Consider the following 13,117-nt stretch of genomic DNA (forward strand, 5'->3'; position numbering starts at 1 on the left):
ACAAAACACATTTATCACAAGCTTCCCGGCGGCTGTATTCCATGCTAACTTCATGCAAACGTCACGCGCACAAATAAGCAAATAATGAGATATTTCTGATGCACCTCACAGAGAGCCAATCTATCTTCTCTGCCGTAATTAGCATGGCGACTCGGGGAGGAAAGACTCATTTAGCAGAGGCTGTTAGCCGGTTCCTCTAAGCAGATGGAAGCGACCGGGTCTCAGTGCACGGGAGGGGCTTCTAATCACTCAAATCTGATGTAGCTTCACACAACATATGCTTCCCAAAGCATCAGCGGAGAGCAGACATCTCCCTCCAGCGCTCCTGCAGAAGTGCTAATGACTCTGACCTAACTCAGATTCATGGACTGGCTTACTGGTCGCGTCAATGCATCGTTAGCATCACCGCCAGCCATCTTGGCTGTAAATGATAAGATAATTAGCAGCGGATGTGAAAAATGCAGAGTACGATAACTGATGTCTGAGTGTGTGTTTCGGTTCTTCTGTTAGAAAGAGTTTAATAAACACGGCACGATGATATGAAATGAAAGCTTTTGGTAACTACTTGTTGATATTCAATCTGTTCAGATGGTAAGATGCGTCCTAGTAAAATAATATACTTAAGTGTTAACTGAATGTAACGAGAAGTGGCTGCATGTTAATTGCAAACAAATGAAAATGTATTATAATTTACTTTTTATTAGTATTTTTGACCCACTTAAGTAGGGCTTCAGTACATACTTATATGTCATTTCATAATTACTTCTATTGTCAATCAAATATGGTTAAAGTACTACTGAAAGTACTGATAAGCATTTCTGGTAAGATAAAATATACTTTAATGTCATTTGTATTGAAACTTGTAAATCATATACTTAAATGTTTTTTGTTTTTTTTTTTTTTTTTTAATTACACATTTAAAGTTGCAATTTAGAACATTTCAAATATATTAACTTCAAATGTAATGACGAATAACACACTATAGTTAAAATGAAGTTTAAAATTTAAAGCACAACAAAAAACTATTAAATCATAATGATGTAAGGTTTAAGATTTAAGGTTTTTTTATTAAAGTTTTTACAGATCAGCCAAAAATAAGATGTTCACCCTAGTGAAAAAGTAATAGATTTAAAACGCATTTGTTTTATACTAAGTATAGTTCAAGTCTATTAACATATTTACTGACATATTGCTTGAGAGTCGAGACTTGCTGATACAAAAAACTTTATTTGGAGTACTACATGTGCACAATGCACATTTCTTAATATTAACCCTAAAATATGTTTTAATGTCGCTATTGATGATGATTGTATGATCTTCAAATAATATCGGTCATATGTATAATATTTAAATGTGAAATATTTAACGTGTACCTAAGTATATCTTTATTTGGACTTCAGCGCTATTTCAGCACAACTGAGGTATAAAATTAGTTGTTCTAATTTAGCAGACTTTAAATATATCAGTTTAGTATACTAAAAGTACTATTGCAAGTACATAATATGTACATGTATTTGTAGTATCCTTAGCATTAAATAAATGCATTTTAGTATATTAATTTTTCACTAGGGCATCCATATATGCTTGTGCACATTTAAACTTGGTTAAGATGTGTTGTGCCAAGTTTGACACAAATGATGTTGAATCCTGGTTCTTGCACATTTAATGACTAACTGCAATGTGCCATGTTTGAAAAAGCACAAGTGCAAATGAGATTTGAGAGCTACTGCAGAGAGGGAGGTTTTCAGGTTTTAACTACTTTCAAGGTGATATTTGCCCTTTTTGGCAACGTGTGGAACAGATCTGCATGGAAATTCTTCAAAATTTCTACTTTTGTGTTTCTCTTGAGGAGGAAGGACAACTCTGTGTTAATTTCTGAATGAACGCCGCCTTTAAGGCCAGAGGTTCATGGCCCGTTTAGTCTGGTGAAGTTTAGCAGCTGATTCTAGATCAGCGTGTGGGTCAGACGGCTGTGATAAGCGCTCATAACGCAGCTCTTATCAGTGACGGCGCGGCGGCTGTTGGCACTGCGGCAGTTCTGGTTTTCAGCGAGTTGTAGTTTATCTCTGTCTGACGCTAATGAGCCATTCATGAGTCAGGCTACGGCCGGCCGGCTCGAGAGACCACCTGACGCTCCAGAGACAGGACACATCCTGAGAGACTCAGGACAGACAGAGACACAGACAAACACAGAGACACTGGGAGGGGAGCGACAGCCACCCACAAAGTGTATTCTGTGTTCTACTCCAGAGTTTATTTGTAGCACTTCAAAGCTTACAGCCGTGATAAGAGACGGAGAATTACCGCTTACAGTGTTGGAACAGGCATAAAATCAACATGAAATCAAAACTGACATCATTTATTATGTACACTATCATTCAAATGTTTGTAGACAGGAAGGTTTTTTATTTTTACAAATTAAACTGATCAAAAGGAAAAATCAGAATCAAAAGAATGTTTCTTAAACAAGCTGTCAGCATATTAGAATGATTTCTGAAGGATCATGTGACACTGAAGACTGGAGTAATGATTCTGAAAATTCAGCTTTCATCACACAAATAAATTACATTTTAATATTTACATTGAAAACAGCTATTTTAAATTGTAATAATATGTGAACCTGGACCACAAAACCAGCCATAAGGGTCATTTTTTTTGGTTTTTGTTTTTTTTAATTGAGATTTACACATCATCTGAAAGCTATAATAAATAAGCTGTATGGTTGATGTATGGTTTGTTAAGATAGGACAATATTTGACTGAGATACAACTATTTAAATATCTGGAATCTGAGGGTGATAATTGATAATTTATCATGCTACAAATATACCCATGCTACTTAAGACTGGTTTTGTGGTCCAGGGTCACATATTTCAGAATATTGTAGTTTTTAATGTATTTTTGGTCAAATAAATGCAAAGAGGCTTTCAAAAACATTTATTTTTCCAAGCAAACGCTTGAATAGTTGTTTGTTTTCACATTCTTTAATCAAAATAAAATGATTCTCTTTTTTTTTTATATATTTTTCAGCTTTCATTTTTACTTTTACTTTTTTTTTTATTTTGCCATGTGCTTTAATCTGTTTTATCCAATATACCTATTTTGCTTTAATTTATATTTTTTTTGTTTTAATTTTTTTTATTATTTTATATTTTTATAGTTTTAGTTCTAGTCATTTCAGTACTAATAATTCGTACTATAGTACTAATAATAGTATTTTAGTACTAATAACTACAGCAGTAATTTTAGGTTAACAATAGTCTTTTACCAATAGAGTGCAATTCTCCTAGTTTTTTTAAACACATTTTTAACATGTGTAAATTTGAACTTTTCCTCACAAACAGTGCAAGCAGTCTACATATTGTGTCAGGGCCTAGGTTAAAACCCTAAAACCTTAATAGTATATAATAATTAGAAACAAATGTTCCAACAGTCAGCTCTTGGATATCATATTCAGCTACTGCTCAATCTCTGTGGTCAACTGAAAATATTATGATCTAAAAATGAAACATTAAAGGTGAAAAGCGCAACACTGTGACTCTGTAGGAAGACACAGCTCTGTTTGTCAGACCAGTGGATGACAGGAAGAGTTTTGGGAAACTTTACTATATAATAATTTTGTTTAGAAATGCTAATGATGCAGAACCTACACACGTTAGATGTGAGGAGTCAAGAACAGATCAATCTGTAGAGTTTAAAGTCTGAGAGAATAAATCAGGACGTATATGTGGGGAACAGAAGCACAGCAGACGTTCAGAGCACGTTCCAGTTTCACAGGGAATACTTGAAGACACAAGGGTGTGAGGCTTAATTTGAGGATTGTGTGAGTGTTTCTTTGATGTTTTCTCTCGTCTTAATAAGATCTTCTTGTTCACACTTCACATCAAGGGAAATCACACTAGAGCAGAAGCTTTCCAGTGGCTTCCACACACTTCCGTGTTCCAGTTTGTACAAAAACGCGCTAATTGCACACACAAGACTGAATGACAAATTCATACTTTCATTCCGCAAGCCTGCATTAAATTGATCAAAAATGACTTTCAAGACATTTATAATGTAACAAAAGAGTTCTATTTTAAATAAATGCTGTTCTGTTAAACTTTCTATACATCTAAGAATCCTGAAAAATCAAATGTATCACCATTTACACAAAGCTTTTAAGACACTGATAATAATCAGAAAGCAGCAAATCAATGTATTAGATTGATTTCTGAAGCATCATCTGACACTGAAGACTGGAGTAATGATGCTGAAAATTCACAGCAATAAATTACATTTTAACATATGTTCACATAGAATGCATAATATTTCACTTTTTACTGTATTTTTGATCAAGTAAATGCAGCCTTGGTGAGCAGAACAGACTACTCAGAAACATAACTGTAGTGTATTTTTATAAAAAATGTTTGTCATCATAGTTTTTCATCAAAACATAATGACTTTCCTCTTCCACTGATGTCACCTGATCATTCAACATATACAGACACAGATTCATGGATTTTATCCAGCAACTAATCTAAACCGAAATAGAATGACCAGAGCAGAAAAAAAAACCAAGAACAAAAAAGCTCGCAGTCAGAAGAGGAAAAAAACAGATTGTTAATTGGAAGTGCGAGATAGAAATCGGTCTCCATGCGGTCGCGTCACCGGGTCTCACTGCCACCCAGACCAGCCGGCGGTCCTTCAGCGGGCGGAAGTGCCTCATTTAAACGCTACACGCCATATTTAACACGGGGATTTTTTTTCCTGTTACCATCATTGTGCTTATTCACTGAGCAACCATCTGTCTCTCTCTCTCACGCGGTCCGTGCGTTGCAGTAATGATGGTGCTATGGCGGGAATATCAGGTCGTTACATAACGGCACTTGCGTGTTCCTCTTCCTGAGGGTGTCAGATCCACTGCTTTTCTGCGGATTACAGCCGCTAACAACTGCACAAACAATCAAAAGGCTCTGTCCCGCTGCCTAAAACCACTAAAGGGTCGCTGTCTTCCTCTCCAATGGTGAACTGACTGACCGACCCTCTCAGGAGTGACAAAAGCATGAGAAAGTGCTGAGCAGAGTCAGTATTTCCAGTAAAATTCAAAGTGAAAGTACAAGCAAAGCAGATCACTGACATTTTGCACACACTGGAAGCCAGAAGTACAAACAATGCCGTCAGCTATCATTCAAACACACAGGAGAACTCAGATGATTGTGTCTCTAAAGCTTCATCTCTCCTCACTAACAGAATCCTGTGTTTATTCCCAGACATGAAGCCATCAGTGACCAAAACAAAACACCTGCGGCGTCTGGATAACAGCAGACCGAACAAATTGACTCAATCTCAACACGTCAAAGGCTTTCAGTTAACAGCAAGACTAAATCAATCCTTCACACTAGGCCTTTACAATAAACATCTTATATATATATCTATATATATATATATATATAAACTTTTAAAACTATAGCTAAAGACCAAAGACTCTTCAATGGCTCTATATTTAAACAAAAAATTTTCACACATTTGACTACATAATCTACATGTCCTAGGCCTAAATAAAAACACCAGGATTTATCATATTTATGATTTAATTCGGATACCTCTCATTACGCACACTGAACTTTATGTCAAAAGTGCATTAAATGCATTATATCAACAAAACCATTTTTTATTGTATTAGTGTGTCAACATGTATAATTAGTGCTGTGAAACGATTAATCACGATTAATCGCATCCAAAATAAAGTTTCTGTTTGCATAATATATGTGTATAATGCCTATATTTATTATGTATACATAAATACACACACATACACTATATATTATGAAAATATTTACATGTAGTTTCTATGTATATATTTATGTTCATATAACTGATATTATTAATAAATATTTTTTAAGATGTAAACATATTTTATTAAATATATACATGCATGTCTGTGTATTTATATATACACAAATAAATATACACAGTACACACACATAATGTAAACAAATAACTTTTATTTTGGATGCAAATTACTTGATATAAACTGAACAGTCAGCACATTTACTTTATGTTGGTCTTTGTCAAGCACTTCAAGTGTATTAACAGTCTTCTTACCTGAAGCTGCAGTTCTCAGACACAGAAGAACAGCTACGAAACATGCGATGCTCCTCATGTTCAGATGTGTGGTTTGCTATGAATGTGTCTTTTCTGATGGATTCAACAGTTGTGACCGATATTTCAGAGGAGTGACCAGAATATTCCACACTCAATACTTCCTGAGAGAGAGAAATCAACATTAAATTGATGGCAGTAGAGACCAGTCTGTAAAACAGTGACTGTACAACACTACATTTATATCTTCATTTAAATTAATTTAGCACAAAACATATATAGATTTTAATATAACATCCTATATACTGTATGTATACATGCCTGTGCCTGTTAAATTTAACAGAGCTAAATAACACAAACCGAACTCAATATTCAGTCTGGCAGATTTAAAGTAAATATGACTAATCATTAGGCAGTTCTTCAGTTGTGATTCATAACATTTATATTAGTCACATCTAGATGATCACTATAACACAGTACTAAACACTAAAATATTACATCTGATTCACACACACAAACATACGATTGACTCGTTAGGGATCCATTCTCTAAAAGTTGTTCAAAGTTGTTGGAACAGCAGCATCATGTTACAGCGCATCTAGAAAGTTATTATGAAACCAAAGAGCGAGTGAGGCAGACTTGTGACTAAACAGTCACGTTTCACAAACAAACCGCTTTACCCGTGAGGCTGAAAAACAGGCAGAAGAGTTTTACCTTGCGCTGGAAACTCAGCGGCTCCTGCAGTGATCCGGCAGACCAGCTCCAGCGGTCACTCAGTCAGTTATTCAGTCCAGCTGAACCCTCAGCACTGACATCATCAGCCCCACTGACCCTCCCACTGCTCACACAACAACACTGCTCCACTCACTCACTCACACACACACACACACACACAGGAATTTAGCTTTCACGGTATACATGGATGATGATCACATGAATGATATACTGATGAATGATAATCAGGTGAACGAGTGATGATGAAGAGGATGATGCTGCACAAAAGTTCTCACTGCTTGAATACTGTATGACTGTCTGATGACAGCGCCCTCTTTAGGTAAAACACCATTATTGATCTGTTCAGAGACTCATTTCTCTCAGACTTTTTGCTCACTGAAATTATGAACTAACAGAAACAGCCTGTGCGAAGAAAAAGATCTATCTATCTATCTATCTATCTATCTATCCCCATACTTTTATCACTTATTTATTCTAATTTGCTTCTAACTGAATTTATTTATTATAATTTTCTTGTGTACTCTTATTTTTTAATGTATTTATCGCATTTCTCAAAACAGTCTGAACATGTCCTAAACAGGCTGTAGGTTTTCATTCATTTCACATAAATTACAAATCATGTGAATAATTTTCTTCCTAATCTTTTGTGTTGTAAGTATTGTAAAGAGTTATTTTATTAAAATAACTGTTTTCTATTTGACTATATTATAAAATGTAAGTTATTCCTGTGATCAAAGCAAAATTTTATTATTAGCAATGTTTAAAACTGTTGAGTACATTGTTTTCAGGATTCTTTGATGAATAGAAAGATCCAAAGATCAGAATTTATCTGAAATAAAATGCCTTTTGTTCCTATATATAGGGAAAGAAAATATAGAAATTAATATTTTTTTATTATTTATTTACCAAGGAAGCTTTACAAGGCAGCATTTTGTACCCGCTAAAGATGTGAAAGCGAAGACTGACTTATGCCCTAGTACAAAGCATTACAATAATCAAGAAATAAAACCATGAATTACTTTCTCCAGACCACTAAAAGATAAGACAGTTTTGAGTTTAGGGAGATTTCACAGTTGAAAGAAACTAATTAATTTGTCTGTCAAACCCCAAATTTTTAACATAAATATGCTGACAAAGGACCTAGATATGTTGCTATATTTTATGCATAGTTATCAGAAGTGTTGGGGGTAACGCATTACATGAGAGTTTCGTAATCAGATTAATTTTCAAGTAATTAGTAAAGTAACATATTACTTTTTAATTAAAAAAAAATATGAGTACTTTTCCAGATAAGTAATGCCAGTGTTTTCCCATTTATTGACTGACAGGTCTTCTGTTACCATGTTGAAGTGAAATCAGGGATAACCACAGAACTGTTTTGTGCACTGTGTAAATATGATGGTGACTGTATTGTAGACTAAATGTGAACTTGCATTTGCTCATCTCACTTGCACCAAAGCAGAGTATTTCCTCAAAATAAAAAAAATTAAAAAAAAAACAGTGCAATGCAGAATATGACACATGCCGTTTTATTAACCAGTGTCTTTGCTGCTGACCTTTGGTGATCCAATTCAACCATACTAATGAACAAAAATGACTTTAGATAAACATTACATTTGTGTTTCTTTTTTCTTTTTATTGCTGAAGAGTGTTGAACTTCCTTCTCAAGCATCATATTCTTCATGCAATCCAGAATGTCAGCACAATTGCAAGGCTTGTTTGAGTACAGATATAAATTTACATTTCCTGCAGCCTGTGGCTTATTCTGTTCACTTTTGGTGTGAAAGGGCCTTTACATTTGCCAAAATAGAACTTTTTATCAAAAAAAAAAAAAAAACTGAACAAGCAAGCCCAGCCCAGATGAGAAAAAGTAACACAAAAGAAAAGTAACATATTACTTTCCATAAAAAGTAACTAAGTAACATAATCAGTTACTTTTTTAGGGAGTAACGTAATATTTTAATGCATTACTCTTAAATGTAACTTTCCCCAACATTGATTATCAGTTTTGCAGTTATTTGGGCTGAATATAACTAAATATGTTATGAATTCAGTAGAGAATCAGAGTGTGTTTAAAGGGCTGTGTTCATTGTTTTGAGACCATTTATGTTACTTTGTTACAAATTCCATTCTGTGTTGTGGTGAATGGTTTGTAGGAAAACAATTCATTATGAAGCTCTTATGTGTGTTGAGTTGTTGCATGTTTGACAAAAATAAATGACGGACAAACATGTGGCTGTTTTTACAGACATAAAAATGAGTTCATGTGCCCTTTAGTCTTCAAAGCTGCTTCTGATGTACATGGACAAACAACATGAAGCTTATTCTGCACGTATACCGTCCACACAGTCAATCACAGGAAGTGCTGTCTGTCCGTCTGAATGCGGCTTCCAGCGTGGTGCCGCTTGTTTCCATGTCATCAGCAAACAACACATTCAACAAAGGGAAAGTGTCTGTGCGCAGGCCCTACATTTCCTTATGGCTCTCGGAGGATCTGGTCGAGGACACGAGCGACAGGCAGGAATTCACTCCTGATGTGTCCATTTAAAGTGAGCTGTTTACTAATGCTGATTTATGATTTACTTACTGTAAGATTGAAAATGTTTGCATGCAAATGGAGTGTCTTGACCTGTGGGGTCACATTCAGAGACAACAGACTGCATCTGTTGCGTGTAATTTGTGTGCCATATTTTAAAATGATGATTTCAGTTTATTGACCGTTGGAGTGTTTTCAGTAAGGTTGCATATATAAAAGCCCCTTTGTTGTTGAGGCTAAAAACCATTACAACAACATCCAATGTAGCTCCAAAACATTTTGAATAATTGTATACTGTTTAATTTTTTTTTTTTTTTTTAATGTTTAACATTTATATATCTTGCTTTCCCAAAAACATTGCATTGACTTGAGTGGCTACTTCAGAGCTATAACACGCCACAGACGTGTGCAGTACAAACACATGCTGAGGCCGCAATCTACTCTGGTTGCCATGTCGGAGCTGTAACACGCCGTAGACGTGTGCAAGGTGCGGTAAGAGATTTATTCATCATACAGTGTAGATAGCTTCACTTATAATGTGAGTGTTTTGTGTAAAAATGCATAAACTTGCACTAGAATTGGCTAGGCTATTCAGCGATGATGTTCTTTGATAATGCTAGGCTGCTTTTGGCCTTATGCTGGAGCTTGTATGTAAAATAATTAAATAAATTAGCACAATAGTATCATGTATCGGCAATCTCGAAGGCTGACGATAGGACCCAACACCCTCCATGCATCCTAGGTGTATATGACTTCCTTCTTTCAGAGTTATATTACAAATTATCTTGGCACTCCCAAGCTTTAGAATGGCATAGACGGGTGTTTCTCTTCATCAGTCCAAAACAAGTCATTAAAGTGCATCCATCCATAATAAAAAAGTGCCTCGCATGGCTCCAGGGGGTCAATAAAGGCCTCCTGTAGCGAATGCGTTTTTGTAAGAAAAATATCCATATTTAAAATGTAAGAATCACTTTAGTCTAGCTTGCACTAACTGCTTTGGCAAGGGGCGTAGCAGGACGGAAACACAGTCTAAGCTGTACAACAATCGCAACACAGTGGGACAGCTAACCAATCACAACACATTTTGTTTTTCGGAAGACAGGCCTTCATTTAACTCGGGACTAATCGAGCCATTTGTGACAGACTGGGAGAAAGATATTGTAATAATGTAAATTATGTGAAAAAGAATGCTTTTTTCGAACCACCAAGCATGAGAGCATGTTCTAGTACACCCCCAAAACTAAATCAAGACTTTGTAAAAGAGCATAATAAGAGCATAATCTTTCCCTGCAACTGATGTAACTTTCAGTGTTTTCACTGTTATAGAGTAGGGGGTGCTATTGCGCACCTTCTGGAAAAATACTGAATTAAAACAAGGTGACTTGTTCACTTAACATATGCATATCCATATCACTTAACATATGCATATGCAAGTTAGCATGATCAAACATTAAACAGCATATAAACCCTGGTGAAAAAAAAACAGCATTAGCTGGTCATGTTGCTGGTCAAGGACCAGCATAAACCAGCAAAGGACCAGCTTAAACCAGCATCAAAACATACCTAACCAGCATATGCTGGTTTTTCAACAGGGATATAATCAGAACTACTTAATCAATTAAATTATTAAGTGATTTAGGACTGTGAAACTTGGGGTGCTGATGAAGCGATCTAATTCATCTAGCCTATGTTTTGGTCATTGTTCTGAATTTGATCCAGTCTTTGACAAAACCAAAATGTACTCAGCTTTCTGTTAAGAATGTTGCTTTTTTTATGAAACTTACCCACGTTCAAGTGTGGAAAAACAATGGAGGAAAAAACAATGCATGATGCTTGGGGATAAAACGGTTCATTTCATTTAAATGCTTTCTTTTGGCATACCCTGGTGAAAAAAAACAGCATATTCTGGTAGCTATGTTTTGATGCTGGGATGCTGGTTAGGTATGTTTTGGTGCTGGTTTAAGCTGGTCCTTAGCTGGTTTATGCTGGTCCTTTGCTGGTTTATGCTGGTCCTTGACCAGCAACATGAGCAGCATAAACCAACTAAGGACCAGCTTAAACCAGCATCAAAACATAGCTACCAGCTTATGCTGTTTTTTTCACCAGGGTAGGCCTATTGAATGTTCAGATATTCATACAAAATGTTCTCTGAGCCATAAATTTTTTCTGAATATGATCAAGAATGCTGGTGGTGGCTGGCGACTTTTAAAAAAACACTGGCAGGGAAAGTGTTAAGTTAAGTTGAATGTTTTCGATGGCATATGTTGTTGTAAGTTTGACCTTCATCAGCACACCTGAAGTCCTCTTTACACACTTCCTTCCTGATGTTTCAGACATCAGTTAGGTATCCGTCTATGAGGATGTGACATTCCACACATAACCTGCCATGCTGTTATGAAAACGCTTACAGACGTTTGTTCAGAAGGACGCATCCTCCTGTTCGAAGAACGAGTTTTCCTCTTCCTCCTCGAGGCAGACGAGCGCTCCTCAGAGGATACGCCGGATACCTGCGGAGAAGTGTTGTTCGGCTCACAGGAAGTGTGCGAATGAAGTGTGAGTAGAGAAGTCTGTGATGATTTCAGCAGACTTGGCTCGGATCATTTTTGAGCTTTGGAGGTGGTAAACAACTGGATCCTGTGCTTTCAAAATCCATGTTGGGTTGAGGCTACAGCAACAGATATACTTAAGAGCATGGAAGTAAAATTGTATCTTTGCATCACAGTTTTTCCTTAATTTGACACATTCCGCCATACTCAGGTCACTGTTCTCAAAACAGTTCAAAATAGTTTGTCCTAAACAGGTTTGATTCATTTCACACAAATGATAAATCACATGGATCATTTTCTTTAAACACTGTGCAAAAAATTCTCAAATGTTTTATAACAATAATTAATAATAATAACATAATAATGTTTAATATTTTCCAAATACAAGAAACAAAACTCAAAATAATTCAAGAAATGGTTGACTGTGATTTCACTTTACCTTTAGTTAGTGTGTAATGCTGATGTTTGAACATAATTAATATCTGCAAAGTTACAGTGCTGAAAGTTCAGTGCAAATGGAAGTACTGTCTTTTAAAATGATGGCAGTTTAATGCCTACAAATATGGCTGGTAGGGATTACAACGAGCTACCTGCTGGGTTGGTGACATCACAAACCCTGAAATTTACATAAACCACACCCCTGGTAACATGCAACAAAGTTGGCGAGGCCATGTTGTGCTGCTTTGAAGAAGAGGAAGAATTGTTGCCATGTTGTCAAAACTAGGGAAAAAATCTCTTTCACGAAAAAATCTCTTCGTGAATCGCGATTCTGTCTTCTAACGATTCTAATGGATTCACAAGTGTCAAAATCTCTCCCTGTCTCTTTCACCTTGCTGGAGCCCCCCCTGCCCCTTTGAGTGCCCTCTCTGTCTGGTCTAGGTGCCCTGGGATTTCTGCCGAGTGAGTGACCAATCTGAGCCCATTGCGTATTTCTGAGGGAGGGGCATCATAAAACCAGGAAATCATCAGAGCATTCATAGGAGAAGGCACAGAGTGGTGTAAAATAAAGATCAATTTTTTTTTGTTTTTTGTTTTTTTGTTTTTTTTAACGAAGCATTGACACATGTTAGATTACACCCCATAAACACAATCAAGCCTAGAAAAAAACAGTCAACCACCCTTTCTACATTTTTGGCAACATAATACAAAACCTGCTACAAGACACTTGCTACATTTCTAGAGTAGTACCGTATTGAAATATATTCCAAATCTAGTATTGT

At 36.0% G+C, this 13,117-nt stretch overlaps 1 protein-coding gene across 4 annotated transcripts in view; it reads right to left on the reverse strand.

Moving 5' to 3' along the window:
* eng (endoglin) overlaps positions 1-6,936 on the reverse strand; it is a 58,851-nt gene extending 51,915 nt beyond the window's left edge. For 3 of the 4 annotated variants that reach the window (XR_007827821.1, XR_007827820.1, XM_051110716.1), the window contains exons 1-2: positions 6,795-6,936; positions 6,084-6,244 (exon numbers count right to left, since the gene is read on the reverse strand). Coding sequence is in view for 2 of the 4 variants with exons in the window: in XM_051110716.1 (XP_050966673.1) it covers positions 6,084-6,141 (58 nt within the window). In the remaining 2 variants the exon portion in view is untranslated. The remainder of the gene's footprint in view (positions 1-6,083; positions 6,245-6,794) is intronic. The other variant, XM_051110717.1, reaches the window with a different exon arrangement.
* Between the last annotated feature and the right edge of the window lie 6,181 nt (positions 6,937-13,117).

Source organism: Labeo rohita, chromosome 5, assembly GCF_022985175.1.
Source record: "Labeo rohita strain BAU-BD-2019 chromosome 5, IGBB_LRoh.1.0, whole genome shotgun sequence".
Classification (NCBI taxonomy): Eukaryota; Metazoa; Chordata; class Actinopteri; order Cypriniformes; family Cyprinidae; genus Labeo; species Labeo rohita.